This window comes from Ambystoma mexicanum, chromosome 11, assembly GCF_040938575.1.
Source record: "Ambystoma mexicanum isolate Mex_15411 chromosome 11, UKY_AmexF1_1, whole genome shotgun sequence".
NCBI classification, from domain to species: domain Eukaryota; kingdom Metazoa; phylum Chordata; class Amphibia; order Caudata; family Ambystomatidae; genus Ambystoma; species Ambystoma mexicanum.
The window spans coordinates 407,012,273-407,037,684 of record NC_090934.1 but is presented as its reverse complement, the minus strand read 5'-3'; the positions used below and the strand labels follow the sequence as shown (position 1 = coordinate 407,037,684).

General features: G+C 48.0%; 1 protein-coding gene across 3 annotated transcripts in view; it reads right to left on the bottom strand.

Moving 5' to 3' along the window:
• Positions 1-25,412, bottom strand: part of CKAP5 (cytoskeleton associated protein 5) — a 1,593,334-nt gene that overhangs the window by 729,740 nt on the left and 838,182 nt on the right. For all 3 annotated transcript variants that reach the window (XM_069623197.1, XM_069623199.1, XM_069623198.1), the window contains exon 27: positions 506-594. In XM_069623197.1, the coding sequence (XP_069479298.1) occupies positions 506-594 (89 nt within the window). The remainder of the gene's footprint in view (positions 1-505; positions 595-25,412) is intronic.

Here is a 25,412-nt window from a genome sequence, read left to right as displayed (position 1 = left end):
AATAACGCCTCGTCGGCGGGCCATTGCCGCCTTAAGGTAATACCCCCGGGGCCACGTGTAACTTCATGCCCCGGGGGCATTACATTAGGTGGTAATGGCCCAACGGCTCAGCGGTTATTGCCATATTAACAACGGCAACGTTTTGGTTTCATCTTTAATGTATTCCAATTACATTTCTCCACATCTCTCCTCCTCAGAACATATCATGGACCGGTATGCTGTGATTTATACAAATAGAAAATAACTAACATTTATATCATTTAGAACGAAAAGCTACTTAAAAAAAAATATAAATATATATGAGGGTGGGATTATAAAGAAAGGGACACGGGAGGCTTGGGGAAGACCTTTTTTAAAAACTGGGTTTTTTTCATAAAAATGTTTAGATAAAAATTGTTATTCTTGTTGGTTAATAAATCACATGTAACGGTCATAAACATCCTTCATGAAACATCTACGAGAAACATGCCATAGACTTTGCAGCAGAATAAAAGGATAAACCTACCTTGTTCTTAGCAGGAGGTCCCGCAGTTTTTGCCTTCTTCCCATCTGGCTTGTTCTCCATGGAGCTGGGTCCACAGTCCTCAGAAGGTGCTTTTGAAAAAGATTTTAGATTATTTTAAAGAAAGCATGTGATGCAGACAAAAAAGTTCCATAAATGTTACACTGTTACAGATTCCTAATTTTTATTTCTATAGCGAGGAGTTGCAGTGCGGCCCACAAGGGATCCACAAGACTCCTTTACACACCATGTGCAGGAGATCAAGTCAGGGCAAACAAATAGAGGTGTGCACCGCATGGCTGCCTCAATTCTTTTTCCGCACCCTCTGATCACTTTAGGAAACCACTTATTATGAAGCTCTCGTTCGTCAGCGATAATGCTGAATCCAAAAGTGTTCGTAATTCCAAACCTGCTTCAACAGCAGGTGCCAAATGTCCAGATCCCCACCATTTGTCTTACCTGCCTCTGTGAGGGACAAAACACAGGGTTGGGTGCCCCATCAGTCAATGCATCCCCAAAAAGCTTTGTAAGAGGAGGCAAAGCTATCCACCTTCCCTTCCTTAACAAGGAAAATGGTGACAAAAAGGGCCCGCTCGATGGTCGTACAGAGCGAATGTTAGGGGGGATTCGCATTTATGGCTAGTTTTCCTCACCTAGTGCGTCGCTCAGCAGCTTTGCTGGATTTCTGGGGCTTATTTTTTCCACCTGCAAGAGTGAGTTTTTTTTCACTCTTGCATGTGTTTTGTCATGTCTATTTCTACTGTTTGTGTGATCTTGGGCTCTGGAGCTACACCACTCCATGAGCCTCACTTTTTGTGCGATACACAGCACCTTCAGTGCAGTGACACAGGGTCGTCTTTGAGACTTCCCCCCCCCCCCCCCCCCGATTCCATTTTTCTGGGGCAGACTACTGTCCCCCAGAAACATGTAAAGTTGCCATTAACTTTATATAGTCACTTTAAACTGCAGACCCAGAGCACCCCATCTTACACGGAGTACTGGAAAGGGTTAATTCCTACCCCTTTTTTGTCTGTGCCTCTGAGCTTTACTTTGCTCTCTTAACACCAAGACTTGGCTGGTGGCAGTGGTATCTACCCTAACTTTTCTACCGCGATTATACTATATAAACGTGGTACTGTTTTAGGCTATTATATTAGCCTCGAACTTATACCCGCTTGACCAAATAATTTTTATTTCGGCTCCGGTTGCTTTTTATCGCCATTTCTTTTTGTTAAAGTCCTTCTTGGGTTTTACTTTGCGCGGCAAACCAGGTTTGCCTCCTTTGTTCACCGACCTTTTGCGGGCTTCTGTCCAGAAGCCCTCCTTTGGCGTCTGGATGTCTAGGTGGGTCGAATGTGAGGGAGGGGTTTAGTCACCACCTGCACAGGGTCCCCTTGGAGACCCAAGTCACACTTTGTATTGATTGGCTGGGGTGGTTGTCCGGGCCGGACAACCCCCCTGATGAGTGATTAACAGCCAGTCTGTGTGAATGGGGGATTTTGGCATAAAAGTCGCCACTGGAACTGCAAAGTACCGAAGAGAAGTGGAGAAGAAGACGGCTGCTGCAATTCCCGAGTCCCGGTGAAACCCTGCTGCAGTCCTGAGCCATCTACCCTTCAACGACTAGAGACGATACAGAGTCTTGTTCCCTTGAGCCAGGTGGGATCAACCAGCTCACCTTCCACAGGCAGAGAATCCTCTTCTTGGTCAAAATCGCTGCACACAGCTGTAGTGGTCCGGATAGCCATCTGAAGAGCCTTTCCTGTTTTAAAGGAGCGCACCCTTTATTCACCGTTGCTTTGCTGGCTTCATCCCTGGATAGTGCAGATCGCTCCAGGCGTCGTCGTTGTCCCCACGACTGAAGCTTCAGGAACCTTGAGTCTGCAGGAACTACCAGGAACAACTGCCGTGGCACCAGCTCTTCATACGAATAAGGTACTGTGTCCGACTTCGAGGAACTAGGGTGAACCCCTTTTCTCCTCACCAAAGGCTTGTCCTCTTTTGCTTCCCTTTTCACAATATCCAAGTACTCCTGGCATCCTCGAATCGTGAACTGTTCTAACCTTGTGATCCTCGACAACAGGACCCCTGTCCCATTGACACTGGCGCAGGCCTATCGACTTTTATCTACGTTTTAGAAAGTGTCTTTTGATTCTATCTGCCTTGACAAAAGTATTGCCTATGATTTTTGTCCCCAACTCTCTTGTGTTAATTCATGTGTTAAGTGTGTTTGACTACGGTAACATTTCTTCTCGTGGGTACGCTTCTCTTTCGTAAGACAGAACTGTTATTACTGTCAAAAAGTGATTGCGCAACAACCCGCGGTAACGTCTTTGTTTCACAACACAGGTCTGTCAAATCCAAAAGGTACTTACCTTGAATTGTTCTGCACAAGGGGAATTGGTTGTGTGTAGTATATTTGAAGTGTGGTTTTAATTTAATAGTAGTGAAGTGTTTTGTGAACAGATGGTCTAAAAATAAATGTACTTTTACTTTTTAACCAGAAACCTTGAGTCAGTGTTTGCTTGAGTCACAGTAATTGTAGTCCTTTGTGTAATCTCTACTACTGCTCATTTTCTCTTGAGATAAGTCTGGCTGCTCCGCTACTGCTACCACTCTGTGTAGTACAGTCTTGTACCAAAGGTGAAATTGTACTACCACCTGTAGTCTTAATCTTGTGTAGTGGTCCCTAAGGGCACTGCCCAGGATTATGCCCAACAGCGGCTCACTGCACCAAAGAACAGCCCCTGTCCGCAAGGAAAAGAAAAAGATGCAGCACAGGTCTCAGTCTCCAGGCAGTTTTTCATGGCACTACAGTTCTTCTTAAAAGAAGGGGAGTCACCACTCAAGAGAACCCCCCGGCTTAAGTGACTCCAGAGGTACCGTTGCACACAACCCATGACCCCCCCCACCCAGCTCTCCCCCCGCTCCACCCCAGCCCCTCCCCCTACCAGCTCTTCCCCCTCCCCCCCTGCCAACTCACTTCACCCTCTAGGCTCTCGCTCCCTTCCCCCCCAAGCTCTACCCCCCAGCTCTCTTCCCCCCAAACTGCCCCCCCAGCTTCCCCCACACCCCTAGATGAGCTTCGCCCACCCCCCTAGATGCCCCCCTCCAAGGCATGTGAAGCCTTCAGGCTTCAAAGGTTGGACATCTTTGCCAAAGCCCTGGTGCCACCGGCCTCTGCGCCATCTGAATTTACTGTGCTCTGAATAGTCAGCAGAGAAGCATCTTGTGACCGTGCACCCACATATCTCAGCATGCCGGCGACAGATAAGCACAAGGCTAGTGGTGGTATCGCCCCAAATCCGGACATCTGTCCTCCGACCTAGTCTTGCACCCCTCGGGGAGAAAACGTATCTTGAAGACATCTATGAAGAAGAGGATTGCAACACCTTTAATATAGGGCACTTACAATCTAGGGAAGTAGGACTTCCTGGAGGAGTTCTACGTTGAAAAAGAGGACTTGGAGATCTTGTGGCTGACTTGCAAGACACAGGTGGCCTGGACACCTTGCCCGAATAGCCCCCCCAGCTCCTACAATGTGCAAGCCTCAGGCAGCTTCTCAGAGCCTTATTGCCAATGTGTTAGAAAACCTGGGCTCGGTCAGCACCCTCCTTCTCCCAATGTTCAATATGAGCGAACATTCTGGACGAGGGCCCAAGGAAGGAGAAACTATTGCCTTTCAATCAGACGGTTGAAGCTCCAGTTTTAGAGCTATGGTCCAAGCCAGATTTTGTAACGACTTGACTGGGATCTTGATAATAAGCACAGACCGGCTCACTCAAGACTCAAATATCCTGCCCCACCCTGCTTTGCTAGAAAGCTTGGTGTTTCTGGCTACCACGGCAAAACTGAAGACTACCTCCTTCTCACCCTTACCGCTTGATAAGGATAGAAAGAGGCTAGATGGCTGGGGTACGAAAGATTGTGGCTGGGCTACCATCTTGTGCCCTAGCAAATTTCTCCTTTGGGCTTTGGTCTCATCTCAGAGACGGCCGAACACATTCCCGAAGGCGACATGAGGGAAGGATTTGAGGCTCTGGTCAAGGACGGAAAAGAAGAATCTTGCCAAATCCTTCAATTAGGCCTGGAAATTAACAACTGTGTAGCCAGAGCAATGTCTACCAGCATAGGGCTAAACCACAAAACTCTGAAGGACAGCTCTGCCAAAACAAGCTTCCTGACCAGGCGTAGAATCCAAGCAATAATACTTGAACATGTGCAAAGAAGCCAACGAACCAGCTTGGGAAATAAAACTAACAAGGGCTCAATGCCAAAGTGCAGCGATGGAGGCCAGCCCTCTGTTGGAGCAATGCCCTCCGGGCCTTCCTTGCTAGCAAGATCGTAGCATTCTGAGAGAGACAGGAGAAATTTCTTGCAGGTAGTGTTTTCAATAGCGATTTCCTCTGCGGATTCCTCATTACATAGATATCGCTTCCATAGTCAGCTGCTCGGAAAATACTTTGACAGGGAGTGTGGTGCTCCTTGACTAGACTGTCTATCCATCTTGACTTGACAATATGCAGGTTGACTCCGGGCATGATGTTGGGCGCTACACATATAGCAAGTTATTACGCCCCTGTACCTCGGTTTTGCCCTATCACCCCGTCACAGAGTTCAGCTACTGCAAAGGAAGAATCTGAACAGTTGGCTGAAAAAACAGCCACAAATGAGACCAAAAAACAGTGTTTTATTAAGTTTGGTTTTTAAGTTAGGGGCAGAATCACGACAAGCGCCAGAAGAGAACACAATTATAAAGCCATGGAAAGCCTAGCAAAACTATCGCTCATCCCGTCTCCTAAGAGAAAGTCTGTCAGCAAGGACTGCAGACACTTTCATAGTGAGCTAGATGGATTACTTTCGTCGGCAGATTCCTCATCAGGTAATACTCCCAACGCAGTATCTAGTATGGAGGCGGGATGCAACACATCCAGGCAGTAATGCTTGGTAATGTGTGCAATGACTACCAAGTAGCTGCCCGGCAGATGTGTCTCGCTGGAACGCCCATTTTTAGTGCCGAAGACACAGTCCCTAATGGAATGGGCTCCAATACACCATGCTAGCTCCTTCCACGTCTCTGGTAACACTCGGACACAGGGATATCCATCTGGGGATGGTCTGTTTTGATACAGTCAATCCCTTGCTACACATGGAAAACACCACAAACAGCAGGTAATTCCCCCTGATATTCACAGACCTTGCTACAAAAAAGGGATCTTAGGGGTCCAAGCAGTGTAACCTCTCCTCGTCCTTAAAGGTGTGAGGAGGCAGCTAGAACACTGGTAGGTCTATGCACTGGGACACATGGAAATCCAGGACAAACTTGGGCAAGAATCCAGGCTGCACTTTAAGTGATACCTTTTCCTTGTAGAACCGAAAATAAGGTGTATTGGAGGATAACACCTGTAGCTCAAGAACCCTTCTGGTTGCTTGAAAACTCAGGACCCGAGATCCTGCAACATGATTGGGTTCCGTGGGAGCAGGGGGGGCGGCAGGGTCAGGGCACATTGGAGGTTAAAACCACTCCACCAGGAATGCATCACCCAGTGCGACCTTTGCCGGGAATCCCCTTGAGCAGAAGGGCTTGCATTTCCTGTTGGGCCTCCTACCAACAAGTCCACTGTCAGGGTACCACCTTGAATGAAGATCTCCTCCAGAAAGTCCCGGCACACTTCCCACTTGTGTGAGAATGTGCATTGCCTGTTCAGAGCATCTGCCAGCCTGTAATCCATTTGTCAGATGAACAGCCAAAATGGAGATCTGGTTTTCCAACAAGACCCAGAGATGGATCACCTCATTGCAAAAGGGCCGGATACCTTACACACCCGGGTTTTTTCAGGTAGTGCATGGCCACCTTATCGTCTATCATGACTAGGACATGCTGCCCTTTGAGAGAAGGAGCAAAGGCCATCAGAGCAAGCATGACTGCTTGCAACCTTTGACTGTTAATGAACCACCGGATGTCAATCTGAGACCACTGGCCGCTCACCTGCAGATCTCCGTAGCGAGTGCCCCAAACCTTCAGAGACTATTCCGTCACTACCCGTGCCTGGGGCCAGAAGGGTTCCTCCAAAATGTTGTCTCCACGGAACCACCAAGCCAAATCTCAGGTCACTGACCAAGACACCCTGGAAATACCCCTCATGTTGCTTAAGTATTGGGACCATTTCCCTTTCAGCAACAACTGCAGAGAGCACAGTCTCAACATGGCATCCGGCAGTGCAGGAAGCCATGAGGCCTCAAAGACTGAGGAAGGAGGCCCACGACAAGTTGTTGTGGCCCTGGAAGAATTAGACCGTTTGCCAGATACTAGGGATTCTCTCCTCGGGGAGGGAAAGCTTTCCCCACCTATGTGTCCAGGACTGGCCGGATGAACTGGAGCTTCTGTGTTGGCATGAAAATTGAGGAAGCAGCCCAAGCTGTGCAACAGTGGATAAGTGACCTTGAGAGTAGTCGATGCCTGCTCTGGCAACTTCCCTGTCCTTGGTCTCTAGGAGTGCCTGAACTAAACAAGTCCTGGCTTGCTGACCTGAAAGGACAGGCACCCTGCTGCGAGATTGACAGCCTCGGCTGTGCATGTAGGGGAGAAATCTGCTTTAAAGGCAAGGGTTTTGGGGCATCAGGCAGAGTTGACCACAGGAAGAAACATCTGAAGAAACTGAACGAAGCCTGCTGCAACCTCCTGGACCGTCAATTGCTCGATGAAGCCTTGCTGCTTTGCTCATCTCCTTTTTCACCTAAACAGAGAAGCTCCGCAGGAAAGACTTCTCCCCTTTGGTTAGTGGGACCAACCAACCCAGAGACAAACTCCACTTGGCGCCATCCCCGACTTGCTGTGCCTCTCCGTTGCTGCAGAAGCCCAATGCCAGGGGTCCAGTGTCCATAGTCGAGTGCAAAGACTGCCACGGAACGATTCCGGCTAAAAGCTCCAGGAGCTTCCGAAAGACTCTCCCGAAGCAGGAAATTCCAAACCAGAGTCCCCTCACTTGAGTGCAGGACCAAAGGAGCACAGAACGTCGAACCAGTGTCCAGCGTTCGACATCAGTGCTGTTTACAAAGCGCTGAAACCATGAAGTGCCACTGAAACGAAAAGAGCCTGAAGCTGTCGCCGACCTACCAGAGTACTGCCGCATGAGCCCTCCAGACGTCCTCCCTCTTATCCCCACGACCGAGGCTCAGGAACCAGTCTGCTTGGCTGTAGCAAGACTGAATCCAGCAGACCACCTTTTCCTTCTAACCAGAGGTACTGTTTGGGCTGGGGGTACTTACCTTCTTGCCTTAAGTCATGCTGTCTCATTTGAGGTGTGCACCTACTTACTCGGAGTTGATTTCAACTCCCTTAACACAGGCTTAACAGCTTCTGTCCCCACAAGGGATTTGTCTGAACTCTCTAAATTTGTGCAAGACTTTTATTCAAGAAGTGCATCAGAACTGTAGACTGTGTACAAATGTCTTTGGCTGTCCCAGCTCCCTAAAGGCACTGTTATAAATCCATTGACTTTGGTATTGCTTCTTGCCCGATATGTTGTGGCTTGTTAAACACCGTTACTGTTGGGAAAGGCTTATCTAGACATCATTGGAGTATTCAGTTGTCCTCACATTTTCTGAGAAACCGTTTTAACCTTTTTGCTTCCCTTAACATTTCCTTGCTGCAACTCTGAATCTGCAAAGCATGTTAGTGTAATATATAAATGCAAATACTATCCTTGTGATTGAAGTCACCTTCGGGTGGAGGAGAAATTTATTAGGCATATCCAAAGACTATTCACTGGCTTTTTTGATTCTGAAAAGTAATTTCAAAGTTTACTCTTATTGTTACAATCATTTGCCTTTTTAAGGAACAAGTTACTTACCTGTAACGAGGGTTCCACAGGTCTCGCAGGCGCGAGGGGCGGCCTCTCCTCCGCTTGTTCAGAGGGCTTCCCGACGGGCCCGGTTCTGGATCCTCCGTCGGGGTCCGTGGTAATCTCGTCCTTATCTCGGTACATAAGGATTGGATCGCCAACAAAATGGCCACCGAGCTATCCTGGGGCTCGGGAAAAGGCTGCGACGGACGGGATGGCCGTTCCACTGGGCCCTCTTCGTCACCGTCTTCGATCACGTCAGCAGGGACCGCACCCTGGGATCGAACCCTCTCGAACCTCTCGTTGAGGCCTATGGACCTCTCGTTGAGGCCCTTCTCGGATTCCACCAGCTCCTCCTCAGAGGCCGATTCTGAGTCTGTAATGGCTACCGCCCTCTCCCCTCTTTATCCGCTGGGGGCTTCACAGGGTTCTTAACGATGGGCTGGAAAGAGGATTCCCTCCACGGAGGCAGGGATACTCTGGGCCCAGAGGCAGTTTCCACTGGCGTAGTCTCAGCTGGCTTTGCCAGGGTCGCAGCGACCACTTCGACAGGGGCCTTTGCCGGATGGATCAAAGCCCTCACCACCTTAGGTGCGTCCTGGCCCTTCGCCTTGGGTGGAGGGTCAGTGCCTTGCTCCCCCTTCGAGTTCGACCGGGTCCGCTCCAGTGGCTTACCCGGGTTCTCGGACTTCCTCTTCCCTGAACCAGAGCGCTGGCTCGTGGTCGAACGTGCCAGGGAAGTAGCGCCCTGCCCGGCAGCTGAAAAACCTGACCTTTCGGCGCTCCCAGTGCCAGCGGTGCTTGGCCTTCTGTTGGGCCCCCGTCGCCGGGGCGCCCTCACAGGACTTAGAAGCCCGCTCAGACTTTTTCTTCGCCTTCTCACCTGCCGTGCCCGTTTCCAGCCAGGCGAGCACCACTATCTTGTTTGGTCCGTTCCGAAAGGTTCTTGCAGAACGCACAGTTTCTCCACGTGCGTCTTGTCCTCATGAAGACAGTAGAGACAACGCGAGTGCTCGTCCTCCAACGTTCTGCAATCCGCATCCAGGGCAGCACCTGAACAGCTTGGATCCGGGCGTCGAGCTTCCCTTGTCCTGGGCCATGTCAGTTGAGGTAGGCCGCAGATCTTCCGGAATCCTCCAAGCAGTGTAAACTCGACGAAAACTTCACCCTTGAGGGGCATAGAAGAATTCCAAAATGGATACCAGTTGTCGGAAGTAGAAACGGTGGAGCTTGTGGCTCGAATAAACCGAAAAAAATGAGAAAATCTCCTGAAAAAGCGTGAAAACGCAGCAAAAAACTCGAGAGCTAAACATGAGGATTCCCAACACTTGAGCGTGCGGCAAAAATCTGAAGATGGCTGCCAGAGGCGGGGCTTAGAGAGAAGGCAGTCATTGGCTGGGGGCAGTATGACCCAGAGATCAGTGATTGGTTACTACTAAGAAAGACAGATCAGAAACTAAACTGATACTGATTTTTTCTTTACCGAGGATTCCCAGCCTGACGACGGGGAATATTCATGAGCATGTGAATCCATGCCAGACCCCATGCTGGAGAAAGAAGGCTAATTTAAAACTGGCGTGAAATAAGACATTACTTACTGTAATAGCATTTGTGATGATTATATCGGCTTAGATTCACATGCAGTGCATATAGCCTGACATCTAGTGGTAACCGCAGAGTATTGCATCTGGTCTTTCGAGGATCTAAAGGGGACGTCGACATGGGATTGCCTGTAACACTATCCCCAACGTGACATGTAGTGCATCCAAAATGCCTCACCCGTCGAGGTCCCCCCCGACTGTATTTTTTCTGCCGTGAGGGAGCCTTGGGACCATTGTGAGTGAGTACAGAATGAGAGTAGAATTAGTAAGATGTCCATGTTCTTTCCATCCAAGCGGGGAGGAAGGGTGGGCACAAGTGAATCTAAGCAGATACAATCATCACAAATGCTATTATGGTAAGTAACGCATGTCTTCTGATGCTTGTAATCTGCTTAGAATCACATGCTGTGCATAGACTAGCAAGCAGTACCCAGAGTTGGTGGTGGGATGTGAGTAGGAACAGTAGTGAAAAGATTTTAGTACTGCTTGTCCCACCTGAGAAGCAGACCTAGTGCGAGTGTCCAGGCAACAGTGTTTTATAAAGGTGTATACAGAACTCCAGGTTGCTGCTTTGCAAATGGACTCGAGAGGTACATTTGCAAAAAGTGTTAGGGAAGCCCCAGTGTCCAGAGGAGTGTGCTCTAGGCTTGAAGTGCAGATCTCCCTTGGCAAGAGTGTGATGTACTTGACTATTCACCTAGAGATGGCCGATTTAGAGTCATGATCCCCTTCCCTACCAGCGGCCACTGAAACGAAAAACTGGTTTGTTTTCCTTAGTGGCCTCGTTCTTTCCAGGTACTACATGACTCTGCACAGTGTATGTGTAGGCTTCTTTCCGCCACGTTAGTGGGGTTCGAGAAGGAGGTTGGTATTTCGATTGACTGGTTCGCATGGAACTTAGAAATAAATGTGGGCGCAAACCGAGGCATAGTGCGTAGAACCACCTTATCTCTGAATTACGACAAAAGTGTCTAGAAAAAAAGTGCCTGCAGTTCACTGACCCTCTTATTCAGTGCGCCAGATAAGATTTTGAGGTGGGAGTATTTTACTCCCCGTTTTTAAACTTTGAGAATAAATGTGATTTTAAGAGAGTAAAAATGACTTTTCTCCTTTGCAAGAGAGTAAAATGTATGCGACATCCAGCCGACGCATGCACAAACTGTATGGAAATCATTACCGTATGGTAGCTTTCTGCATTGTGACAGAATACACTGTTCATTATTTCTCTAAGGTCTGGTCATTTGATCTCTCCTGTGCTTATTTAAATGTTGAAATCACAAAAACCTATCCAATTACATAGTAAAGCAAACATGAATTGTATTGTGTATTTTGAGGTTCGATAGCAGAATTGTCATTTGATGTTTAATGAGTCCTCATTTTCCTGGAGCTATTACTAGCGAATAGTATGCCAATGTTATGATACAACAGTGCAGAGGGGGAAGGACTCCATGCTAAATTCTATATTTAATCTAATGGTCAAATGGTTATTTATATAGCGCTTTTGGCCAAGTGCTGTACAAAGAACATATGTATCACAATTATCACCTAACTCGGGACTCCTTTATCAACCTCGAAAGGATGAAAAGCTGAGTTGGACTTGCAGGGATTCGAGCCTGCAACCTACAGATCATGCACAGATTGCAGCAATGAGTGCTCAACCGGCTGAGCTATCTTATTGGCGAACATCCTTCAGAAGTCGGTTAACTGAGTATCGACTGAGGTATAATAATCACAGTACCTAGATGTATGACGAACCATTTATGAAGCACTACATGAAGTTAAATACCTATCTGGATTCTCACAGGGACAGGTTTGGCCGAGTTTCTATTTCAATTACAAATGTAACTTTCATTGGTTTGTTTTTGAAAGGCGCTTGAACTTCCTGGAGAATCAGGTTTTGGATGTTTTAATTGTAGTCTTGAAGATTTTGAAAGGCTAGAACACCTGCGATTGTTATAATGACAATCACTCACCCTTGAGCAAAGACTCTGCTGCCACTGACCATTTATAGTAATGTACCCCATTGACTGCAAGGTTGAATGGATGTAATCTAAACTGTGCATAGTCATCATTTTACACACATATAATTAGAGTGTACATTAAATTATCAGTGTAAAAATGATCTGCCTCCGCATGATTATGCACACAGCATCAGAACTCTGAAAAATACAATTGTGCAATACTGGTTTGCCTTCACTGGAAAAAAGCATAATTTGTTACAAAAGATGAATTCTCAAATGCAACTTAGTTTTCCATCTAATTAAACAATCCTAAAATTCTAGGAAATTATGCACAGTGCTTCTAAAGCTGAATGGAAAGAAAACCATTCCTTTTATCACAGTGTGCAGTTTTGTTTTCTTGAAAGGCTTCAGAGAAATACATTCTGTTTCAGAGGTGGCTTACAATTACATTAATGTAGATAAAAATTAAAAGAGGCCTAATTTCTATCAAGTAACCCGACTTTTGCTCTAAACCTGTGTGTAAATGTATCCTGGAAAATAATAAAGCTGTCGTATTTGCAAGATTTTCATGCGTAAAAAAGCCCTCTACCCACCTTATCTGGAGGCCTGCTCTTATCAAAGTAACTGCCACTAGGAGGGCGGTTTTGTAAGTAAGAGCTTTGAGACTTGCTTATGCATCGGTTCAAAAGGAGACCCCATAAGTCTAGTTAATACCACATTTAGGTCCCATCCGGGAGCCGGGTTAGAAATGGGGGGATGAATTCTCTTAACCCCTTCCATCAAAGCTTTAGAAACTGGGATCTTCCACCACAACACTTTACGTTGGGATGTGGTATAGGCTGAGAGTGTAGCTAAGAACCTTTAGGGAATTAAAAACCAGACCAGAGGCTAGTAAGTGAGTCAGGTATAACACAATATGAGTAGGAGAGCAGTCAATGGGATTGATGCCCGAACTCTATGATCTCAGGAGCCGGGTCGCTAAATTGAGTCTGCGGGCATGGAAGAAGTGTTCCCCCTTGTCCAGAGATAGCATGTTTTATGGCAAGGTAGATTCATCGGAGGAGAGAGGGACATCTCCATCAGATGGGAGAACCGGGGTTGGCATGCCCACATCGGGGCCACCAATATCATGGTGACTGGTTCCTGGTGCATCTTGTGCACAATCTTGTTGAGTACGGAAGTTATGGGACAAGCAAACAAATTTCCCTGACCATGTCATCCAGAGACCGTTCCCCTTGGATCAGTTCTGAGGGTACAAGGAGGCGTAATCTGGGCATTGACAGTTCTCCAGAGTTGCGAACAAGCCGATCTATGGGAAGCCCCATTCTGCGAAAACGGAGACGATTTCTTCATGTAGTCACCATTCGTACTGTAAGGGCAACGGGAAGTCTCTGCTGAGCATGTCTGTCAGAAGATTGAGTTCCCCTGGAACGTGTTGAGACAATAGAAACATTCTGTGTTTGAGAGCCCATTTCCAAATGTTCTGTGACAGTTTGGACAGCCCTGGAGAGTGAGTGCCCCCTTGCTTGTTCAGGTAGTACATGGCCATGGTGCTGTCTGAGGATCAGTACTGCCTTTTCCAGCAACTGTGTCTGAAAGGACTTAAGTGCTTTGAATACCGCTAGCCGCTCAAACAGGTTTATGTGGTTGAATGCTACCGCTGGGGACCAAAAGCTGTCGAAGGAGGTGAGCCTCCCACCCCGTGAGAGATGCTTCCGTTAAGAGAGTGGCTTCTACTGCTAGGGTGGTGAAGATTTTCCCCTTCAAGAGTTTCTCTCGACCACCACTGTAGAGCAGGAACGAGGGCTGCCGAGACAACCACTAGATCATCCCGCTGGCCTGACACCACTGGCTGTTGAGCCACTCTTGCATAGGGCACATGCACAAACATGCCTAAAGAACCAAGGAAATGCAGGATGCCATCATCCCTAACAGTCACATGGCCTTGCGTACCGTCGCCTCTCGAATGGCTACATACTGAGGGATCTGAAACCGCATGTTTTGAACCCTCTCGTTGGGAGGAGGAGACGAGGCTGTCTTCTGTCCGAATTAGAGCCCCCAGAAACAGCTTGGCTTGGCTGGGGTCTAGGCTGGATTTCTTCTTGTTTATGGAGAACCCCAGATTGAAAAAAAAAGGTCTATAGTCTTGAGTCTTGGACAGGCACGATCCGTAGGAGTCCCCTGTTCTGAGCCAGTCGTCGAGGGAAGGATAAACTTGGATGGATTGCCTGCGCAAGTGTGCTGCTGCAACTGCCAGTACCTTTGTAAATACCCTTGGGGCTGAGGCAATGCCGAAGGGAAGGACCTTGAACTGATGGTGTTTGTCCTTTATTTATTATTTATTAACATTTGTATAGCGCTCATCAGCACTTAAGCACCGTGGCGCTGTTACAATAAGCTTGACTGGTAACAGTTGGTATAACAGTTACAGAGATGTACAGGTGCATTTATTATGAACCTTAGATATTTCTGGTGTGCCGGCAACACTGAAACATGAAAGTATGCATCTTTGATGTCCAATGTTGCCATGTAATCCCCCTGCGTTAGTAGAGGAAACACTTCTTGCAAAGTTACCATCCAAAACTTTTGTTCGCTGGGAAAAAGTGTAGCACAGGGTGCATGGTGAGATCCTTTTTTGGGTCCAAGGAAGTACACTGAATAAATACCCTTGCTTACCTGTAGAACAGGGACAACTTCGATTGCGCCCTTTTCCTGCAGCTCTTGCAGCAGGTACTTAAGGTGTTCCTGTGTTAGGCGCCTGGATCTTGGGAGGCCTGCATCGAGGTGGCCGGCTGCAATAACCGCGGGTGACTGTTTTGAGCACCCACTTGTCTGCGGTAATCCCCTCCCATGCATGCAGGAATGAGGTTGAGGTTATACGTCCCCCGAATGGGGAGGCATTGGAGGGTACCCGGATTTAAGAGTCATTTCTGGCCTGGGAGCGTCTGGGGGTGGCGTTATAAACCCTACCTTTCCCACAGCATTGTCCTCTGGGTGGATATGGGTTTGTAGCGGCAGACCCCTGTGCTGAGGACCAATTGTTGCCTGAGCCATATTGGTTGTGTAGAGTAGGATTGCCCACGAAAGGAGCGGCGAGAACTCCCCCCCCCCCCCCTCCCCCTCCTCTCTCTGTTGAAAAGATCTGAGTGATCGGATTCAAAGTCTTTAAAGTCTCGTGTTCCTTTTTGCCGTTTCCAGTGCCTCATCAACGGCCTTGTCAAATAGGCTCGAGTTTTCCACCAGTTGGTTAACTATGCCTGTGTATCTGGTTTGAAACCGACGTTTTTTAAACAGGCGTGGTGTTTTAAAAGGGTACCCTGGGACAAGGTTCTGCCTGCCGTCTCAGCAGCATCTAAAGTTTTGAGGATGTTATGGTTTACCTGCTTACCCTCCAAAACAATTGTAAGCAGATGAGAATGCCCTGGTTCAGGGACCTCTTATAGGCCTTCCTGCAGCAGGTACCATTGGACGTCAGAATAGCTGGCCAACAGCATGGTGTTGGCTATGCAGGTAGAATATGCTGCTACAGTAGCAGTGCCCCGCCTGTGGACAAGGGGACCCCAGCCTTTTTTCTTGTAGTCGTAACCACAAGAGATTCCAGGGTGGCATGACCCCCAATATAAAGTGGGTAAGAAGGTGAGGGGCGAACAATTTTCCACCCGAGGGATCACAGCCCTAATCTGAGAGGGTGTTAACAAGGAAGGGGTGATGCGCCTCTTCATGGAATTAAGTAAAGGGATAGCCTGGCTGGCAGGAGGCTTCTCCTTTAATGTCTTCCACGAAATCTGAATCTAACACTGCCTCTTGAGTGGCTATCTGGAAGTGCTCTGCTGCCTTCTTCAGAATGGCATTAAACGCCATCTGGTCATAGAAAGGTGAAGCCTGACGCAGAGGGGAGGAGAGAGGGTCCATACATATGGCATCAGGGTATGGGTAGGAGACAGACATGTGTTAGGGAGAATTCTCTCTTTAGGCTGAATTTCCTAACCTAGTGAGTCCCCCAGCAGCTTTGCTGGATTTCTGGAGTTTGTTTTTTCCTCCTGCCAAGAGTGAGACTCGTTCTCCCACTCTTGGACATGATTTATGGTATTCCTTTGACTGGTAATGTGTTTTATGGGCTATGGGGTCCTTTACTCCATAGAGTCATGTTTTTTCCTATGTGTGTTACACAGCACCCTCCGTGCAGTAACACAGGGGTGTCATAGTGACACCCCACCATAGACTCCATGCCCTGGGACTGACTACTGTCTCCCAGGGCATGTAAAGTCACCATTGGCTTTACTAGTCCTAAATTAACAGAAACCAGTACAAACCATCATATTGTGGACGTACTGGTCGGGGCAATTCGATTGCCCCGGGATCTGTTAGTCGAGGGGGCACATCTCCGTCCCCCCCTGATCGAGTTTTGGCTGGTGGCAGTGGAAACTACTTTTTATATTCGACCGCGAATATTTCCCTATGGGATTTTCCCATTGTTCGAGGCTACCAACTTTATTTAATTCTCATAGCCTCGAAAAATACCGCCGGTTTATTTAATTATTAATTCTCCGGGTGGTATTTTTTGCCAAGACTCGATTCAAAAATGTCGTTTGTCTTCTCTTCTGTGACTCCAAGCCAAGTCGAGCCCTTTGTTCCACTTTTTGGCGGGCTTCTCCACAGAAGCCTCCAAAAGTGGTGCCACTCTGTCTGGGTACGACAGGGGGTGTGGGAGGGAGTTTAGGCACCCTGTGGTGAGCTGGCCGGCTCACCACTTAGCATGTTTGAGTGACAGCTAGGCTGAGTGAATGGGGGTTTTCTGCATAAAAGCAGGGCTTTGGGGACTGGAACTTCAGAAGTCGCCACAGGACCTGAGAATCCGACAAGGGAGAAGCTGAGCTGACCTACCACGACGACACCGGTGGAGCCCTGCAGAACCGACTCACCACTTCCCAACGACCGAGAAGATATCCCGGCTGGAGAGGCTTCTTCCCCCGACTGGTGGGCACAACCAGTTTACCTTTCTTTCTTCGCACCCCAGCCCGGCTTGTGGTCAAACTGCCCGTGCCAAGCACCCCGGCAGCCGGATAGCCACTCACCACTGAACTGCGAATCATCGGACCGCTCCTTGTAGCCGAGAAACTCAGCGGCTGGTTTCTTCCCTGGCAGTGCAACGGACTCCTGTCTTCCTCCACGACGAGATCCTCTCTTCCCCCGGACGAAGCACCGACTTGCATCCGCTGCCAGGAACAACTGCCCCCGCTGGAGAGTTCTCACCACTTTAAGGTACCGTGTCCGCTAGGCCTCCCTTTCTGAAGATTGCAACAGGGTAATAATAACTCCTTAACCTTCTGGACTGGGCTGGCCGCCTTGACCCTCCAACATGGTCCCTTTCTTTGGTCCAACACCTTTTTTGAACCATTAAAAGACTTGTGCACTGCAACCGTGTGACCTTGGACACATTTCGTTTCGATCCTCTTAAAGCAGATCCGGCCTACTGACTCTGAATTCACGGTTTTACTTTGCCTTCCTCTCTTGTTATGCTCTTGTAAAAGTGTTGGGACCTGTTTCAATTTGTTCTCTGCTTTTCTCTCCCTTTTTAAAACGAACTATTAGAGTGCCATCTACGTTAAGCGCTCACCGCTGTCTGAAAATAAGTGGAGCTTTACTTAAGACTTGTCTAATATTCTTTTAAGGGAGTATATATCTTTTAGTGACCGTGTTTTTGAATTGCTTACTATTAGTGCCTGTGTGTTTTTCTAGATGTGGTTTTAAATAAATAATTATATCTCTTTTACACCAAGCCCTGGTCAGTGTTTACTTGTTCTATTGTGTGCTCTTGACCTATTGTGAATGCTCTGTATACTGCCTAACTATTCTTGAGGGAAGTCTGACTGCTCAGCCACAGCTACCAAGTGAATCTGTGTGGTACAGACTGATACCAAGTGGGTTTATTGACAAACACTTGTAGCCCTAAATCTTTTGCAGTGGTCCCAGAGGGAACTGCACAGGTTTCTGCCCAACAGGGTGCGTCATACCTCTGCTGGTCACCCCCCCAATCCTGGGTCTGATCAGTGGTATCCACAAAGGGATCACCCTTCTGCAAATAAGGGTGAAGGGGCTCTTCTTGATCTGCAAGGTCAACAACCTCCTCATGAAGAGGGCAGAATGTCTTCTGAAATGTGGTCACTCCGGGATAAAGCAAGTCTTCCCTAGACCTTTTAGGGGTGAACTCTTTTCATAGAAGTCCACAAACGTAGCCAACCTGTCCATACACCTTTCAAATTTTACTCTGGTCCATTGAGAAGAGCCAGAGGTGGTCTAGAGGGGGAAAGGGCTCCTCCTGGGGAGCCCATTACCTAGAACGGGCAGGAGGGTCTTAGCTAAGGACTATGGGCTTTCAGAATAATCATCCCGCCCTTCTTGGCATTCAGACATGTCTTTCGACATGTCTTTAGATTTGTCCTTCTGTTTACTGGCTGCCGAAACGATCTTAGTGAGACTTTCGCTAATGTTCGGTATTACCAGGAGAATTTTAGGCTGTTTAGACGGTTCCACTATAGACTTCGACGCAACCAGAGCTTTATGCATCAGCGTGCTCTTAGGAGGCGTCTCTACGGCTTAGTGAGATTTAGTGTTGGCGACCTTACTTGTAGAGTGCCTGGACGCATGCCGTCGACGCGGTTGCGGTGAGGGCTGCCGATCACGCGAATCTGTGGGTGCCGTCGAGGAACTAGACGTACCATTTGGTGCCTTGGACCGCTTCGATTGATCCGCCGAGGCAGTACCAGGGGTTGTGTCCTAAGAGTATTGTGTGCGTCCCTGTCGCCGAGGTGTACCTTCCCCAAAGCAAGACGATCATTGTGCCAGGTGGGGCCGGATGTCGTGGAGCGCACGCACTCCGATGTGAGGTCAATGGCAGCCGGATCAGAGCCATGGCAGTCGCTTAGCTCATCACCTTCAGTGGCTGCTGTGGCGGCGGAGCTACCCTTGGCCTGCGACATGGTGTAGGACGCCCACAGCTTCACTCGATGCTCCTTGATCATCTAAGGACGCAGTAGTAGGACTACTTACAGGACACCTTGTCGCGATTGAGAGGAAGACACTTTTTGCACCGACAGTGCTGGTCTTTCCAGGGGTATTTTCCCTTACAGGAAGGGCAAAATTGAAATGGTATCCTGTCCATAGCTCGGGTGTGTGAAAGCGATGGCAAAACCAAAAGGGCAAAGAAAGGGGAGAAGGAAAGACATTCTTGAACAGAATAGAAACCCCCAGACCCCACTCTACCTACTGTATAGGCCGGCCAGAAGACCCGGCCATGCGGTCGGCAGCGCCGACCAGAGCACCAGCCGTCCAATTCTGTTCTTTGCTGTCTTCGGCTGTGGATTAGGAAGTAATCGTCAAAGAGGGGATGAATAATAAATGACAAAGGGTCAGGAAATAATTTTGCAATAAGTAGTTTCTCTTCATAAGGCGACCAGCTAGCTGGCCAGAAAAAAAACAATCTGAGGGAACTCCACGTATGAGGGATTTTGGGTACACTACACATCGTGATACTGTTACAGGCACACCCATGTCGACGTCCCCTTTTGATCCTTAAAAGACAAGATGCAATACTCTGTGGTTACCACTAGATGTCAGATTATATGCACAGCATGTGATTCTAAGCAGATTCACAAGCATCAGAAATAGCCATTTATAACTCAAACCAGTGCAAGTGTTACTTGGCTACTTGTATTTATGGATTTCAACTGTATGGGTCTACAGCTCACATTTACCCCTCTTGAGCTAGGCTTGGCTGCTTAGTCACACTACCAACTTGTGTAGTACAGACCTATCCCAAAAAGGTATGTTGCCTAATAACAAACAGATAAGTCTTGTGTAGTCTCCACAGTGTGACTGCACCAATTCTTACCTAACAATACCGATCTGATAAGGAATCTGCAGGAGAATGCAATCCATTTAAATGACCATCAGCGCCAGCCTGATCATGCTCAGCTCCAACAGGCTTTGTTCAGGTGAGCGACCAGCATTTCACAGATGCGTCTGTCACAATGGTCTACTCTGGCCATAATGGTCAAAATGGCTCTCCCACCATCACTTTCTCTGTGCGAGTCCACCACAGGAGAACCTTAATGATTCTGCTCTGGACGTCCCTAATACAGCCAGGGAACTGCAAAAATTGAGACCCGAGAGCCCCTTGGAGCGAACGCATGCTCAACCAAGCCTCTGGCACCAGGAAAAGCAGGATGCCATGAGGCCGAGCAACCATAGGAAGAATAGGGCACGCAGTTTTTGGGTTGTCTGGAACTTGGTTACCATCTGCAGGATGTCTACAGCCCTCTCTGGGGTGAAAGCCTTGCCCGAGGGATAATCGAGAAGCAATCGAATTGGAGTCTTTGAGAAGGTGTCAGTTGAGACTTCTAATTGAGGGAGAAACACAGCGTGGGGAGGAGATGGCCGATGTGATTGAGATGATCCATGAATTTGTGCAAAGACTGTGCCCTGATTAACCAATCGTCTAGTTAGGGAAAGACATTGTGTTCCCCCTCCCCCGTTCCCGAGACTGGCTGCCACTACCACCACCAGCTTGAAGACCCTCAAGGCGGAGGTAATCCCAAAAGGAAGAACGCTAAACTGGTAGTGAGTATTGCCTAGGACGAACCTCTGGTACCGCCTGGGTTTTCAATGGATCCGCAAATGGAATTAAGCATCTTGTAGGTTACGTGACACCAACCAATCCTGAATTTACAGGCACTGGAGTATCTGCTAGTGTGTTGGCATCTTCAATGTGTCTTTTCTGAGTAACGTGTTCAAGCGCCTATGGTCCAAAATGGGTCGCAGACCTCAGTCTGTCTTTGGGACCAACATATAGTGAGAGTACCAACCACTGTTCCTTTCCTGAATAGGTACCAACTCTCTGGTGCCCTTCACTGAAAAAGGAACTTCTTGCAGGAGCAGTAGGTCTGGCCAGAGGGGGATAATCCGTCAGGCACTTTAAAAATGAAACAGTTACAAATAGGTCCGTGGAGAGCACCCTCCTAAGGAGCAGGCAGATGTTCTATGAGCACGGTAATAAAGTGGGGACAGTCTTAGCGAGACAGGTAAGGGCCAGAGACCAGAAGGCATTCATTACCACTTTGGAAGACAAACTCAGGTTAGTGAGGGAATTCTATGCAGGACTGTACGGGGAAGAACCAACAGATGGGGAGGGGCGAACAGCATACCTAGCAGGCTGGTAATGGGCAAGATCATCCCCTAAACAAAAAGATAATCTAAAAGAACCCATAACATGTGAAGAGGTACAGAGGGCAATAACATGATGTAAGGTAAATAAGAGCACAGGGGAAGATAGGCTAACGGCAGCATTCTACATAACATTCAGCAAACTGCTTGCCAAAGCCATTACGGAGGTCTTCAATGACTTTCGAGAGAAAGGGGAAATATCCGAATCCATTTACTCATCCCAAAGCCTGGGAAAAACCCACAGCTATGCTCCTCGTCCAATAGCACTCAATGTAGATGCCAAACTTTACACAAGCGTATTAGCGGCAAGGTTAGAAGGGATTCTCCCAGACCTGACGGCACAGGACCAAACAGGGTTCATTCAGGGTTGGGGCACCTTCGACAATATAAGAAGGGTCCTGCACATAATTGATAAGGCTGTAAGAGGGGGTAACACCACACCTACATGCTTATTAATGTTAGACGCCGAGCAGGTGTTCGACTGCGTCAACTGGGCCTTCATGGAACAAATACTTACCAAGGGGGGAGTTGCACCAAAGATTTTGAGAATGAGAGGCGCAAATTATCAGAAACCCAAGCCAAGGTTAAAGTGAAAGGGAGGTTGACCAGTTCATTCTCGATAAGGGGAACGAAGAAGGGGTGCCCACTCTCCCCAATGCTTTTCACTCTGGCGATGGAACCCTGTGCGCTGCAGATAAGGGAGAATAGAGAGGTCCAAGGGGTCAGATGGGTGAGGGCATACCACAAAAGAGGCTTATTTGCCAACGACGTAATCCTGATGATCACCAAGCCGGAGACTTCACTGCCAGCAATAATGGAGGAGATAAGGGCATTCTCTGAAGTCAAGTGTCCGGTTTTAAAGTGAACTTTGCAAAATCCGAGATCCTGAACTTATCAGTTGGAGATACGGAGAGGAAAGAGCTGGAAAACAACCCATTCAGGAGGGCAACGTGACCAGTTGGATATCTTGTGGGGGGAATCTGACAGCTTCAATAAACCAGATTGTCGGGGCAAATTACCCACCGCTACTGAACCAAATCAAAGCGGACGTACAAAGATAGAAAGGATATTCATATCATGGTTCAGAAGGAAAGCTGCTGTCACAATGAACGTACACCCCCCTAGCCCCCCCCCCCCATCTGTTATACCTCTTAAAAAGCAATCCCACTGGCCGTCCCGGGGAGGGTGATGAGCATCATGGAATTTGTCTGAGATGGGAAAAGCCCAGAATAGGGAGGAAAATCCTATTCAGGAATAAGACCCAGGGAGGAGTGAGCTGGCCAAATATAATGAAATACTACCAGCCAGTGCAACTGAGGATTGTGGCAGAGTGGGGGAGGGCAGAAAAATCAAAAACATTGGGTGCGCATGGAGCAAGCGATGGCAGGGGAGCATCTCTGGAAAATATTGGGGATGAGAAAGGAGGATAGGCCAGGGCCAAGGGTAAACCCAATCACAAGGAACACCCTGACGATCTGGGATCACTTAAATAGGAGTAGTAATCTGGCACTGTTGCCGTCGCTGAAAACACCCATTTTGCGAATCCTGCCTTACTGCCAAGAAAGGATTATAGCAGGTTTAAACGATGGGTAGATGGAGGGATAAGGGAGATTAGAGATCTGTATGAAGGAACCAAATTTAAATCATTTGCAAACTGCTGTAGGGAGCTAGACCTAAGGAAGGGGTACCTATTTGCTTAACAAGAGAGACACTGGGCGGGAGCCTCCTCAATGATGGAAGGGGCCACGAGGCAACAGACAGAAGGGGAAATGCTAATGTCTTACAAGAGGAGCAGGGGGGCCTGTTAGGCAGCATCATATGTAGTACCCTTAGGGAACACTACATACAATTAAGACTACAAGTGATAGTACAATTTCACCTTTGGAACAAGCCTGTACTACACAGTAAAGTGGTAGCGATGGCTGAGCAGCCAGACTTATCTCAAGAGCAAATGAGAAGTAATAGGGATTACACAAAGGACTACAATTACTGTGACTCAAGCAAACACCTACTCAAGGTTTCTGGTTAAAAAATGTAAGTACATTTTTTTTTAAACCATCTGTTCACAAAACACTTCTCTTCTATCAGGTAAAACCACACTCTAAATATACTACACAACCAATTCCTCTTGTTCAGGTCAATTCAAGGTAAGTACATTAGGATTTGACAGACCAGTGTTTCAAAACGAAGACGTTACCGTGGGTTAATACGCAATCACTTTTTGACAGTAATGACATTTCGGTCTTGCAAAAATAAAGCATTCCCGCAGGAAGAAATGCACCCAAAGTCAAACACACTTAGCACAGAGAATTACAACAAGGGAATAGTGTATAAAAATCACAGGCAATACTTTTTTCAAGGCAATGGAATCAGAGGACGTTTTCTGAGAGGCAGATAAAAGTCAATAGGATTACGCCAGTGTCACATGGAGCAGGGGCTCTGTTGTCGAGGATCACACCTTTAGAATAGTTCAGATTACAGCTGCAAGGAGTACTGGGTATTGTCAAAGGGAAGCAAAAGTTATAAGACAGAATGAAGAAAGGACAAGCTTTCGGAAAGGAAAAGGGGTTCACCCCAATTCCTCAAGGTCGGACGGAGAGAACGGCCAAATGGACACAGTACCTTATTTGGCTGAAGAAAGCTGGTGCTACGGCCGTTGTTCCCGGTAATTCCCACAGACTCACGGTTCCTGAAGCTTCAGTCGTGGGGACAAGAAGCAGGATGTCTGGAGCAATCTGCACTACCCAGGGATGAGGCCAGCAGCAGCAAAGCAACAATGAATAAAAGGTGCGCTCCTTAAAAACAGGAGAGGGCTCTTCCGATGGCTATCCGGACCACTACAGCTCAGTGCAGCGATTTCGACCCAGAAGAGGATTGTCTGGATTTAGAAGTAGAGCTGGTTGATCCCACCAGGCTCAAGGGAAGAAGACTCCAGACAGGATCTTCTCTGTCGTTGAAGGGCAGGTAGGGACTCACTAGGTGAGGGAAATTAGCCATAAATGAGAATTCTCCCCAACATGTCCCCCTTCCCGACTCGACATTGCTGGTGGCAGTGGTAACTATAATTTTTATACGGATTCCTGAGTTCGTGTTCTGGCAGTGGTGGCAGACGTGAACATAAAACCTGCTACCCCATATCGTTTTTATCGTGGGTCCTAGTGTGGTTTTTCGCCATTTCGTGTTGGAAAGGTCTTCATTTGCTTTTCGTGCCAAACTAGGTTTGGTTTCCTTGTTAGCCGTCCTTTGGTGGGCTTCTGCAAAGAAACCCTCCTTTGGTGTCTGGGTGTCTAGGTGGGCTGACTGTGAGGGAATGGTTTAGTAACCACATGCACAGGGTCTCCTTGGAGACCCAAGTCGCACTTTGTGTCGATTGGCTGAGATGGTTCTCCGGGCCGGACAACCCCCTTGCTGAGTGATTGACAGCCAGGCTGTGTGAATAGGGGATTTTGGCATAAAAGGCAGGACTCTTGGGCTGGAAGTCAGTCGCCACTGGAACTGCAAAGAACTGAAGAGAAGCAGAGAAGAAGCCGGCTGCTGCAACACCTGAGTCCTGGTGAAGCCCTGCTTCAGTCCTTAGCTATCTACCCTTCAACGACAAGAGAAGATCCAGTCCGGAGTCTTCTTCCATTGAGCCTGGTGGGATCAACCAGCTCACCTTCCACAGGCAGAGGATCCTCTTCTTGGTCGAAATCGCTGCATACAGCTGTAGTCGTCCGGATAGCCATCTGAAGAGCCTCTCCTGATTTAAAGAAGCGCACCTTTTATTCACTGTTGCTTCGCTGCTGCTGGCTTCATCCCTGGGTAGTGCAGATCGCTCAGACGTCCTCCTCGTCCCTGTTAGGGAGAACTCTCATTCAATGGCTAATTTCCCTTACCCAGTGAGTCCCTCAGCAGCTTTGCTGGATTTCTGGAATAATTTATTTTCCACTTGGAAAGAGTGTGAGCTTTTCCCCCACTCTTACCCATGTTTTGCCATGTGCATTTCATCTGCTTTTGTGATTGTGGGCTCTGGAGTACACCACTTCAGTAGCCCCCTTCTTTTGTGTGTTGCACAGCACCTTCCGTGCAGTGACACAGGGTTGTCTTTTAGACTTCCCACTGACTCCATTTCTGGGGCTGACTACTGTCCCCCAGAAAAGGGTAAAGTTGCCATTAACTTTACTTAGTCATTTAACCACAGATCCAGTACACCCCATCTTACATGGAGTACTGGAAAGGGTTACTTCTTAGCCCTTTTTATCTGTACCTCCTAGAGCATCGTTTCGCTCTTTTAACATTTAGA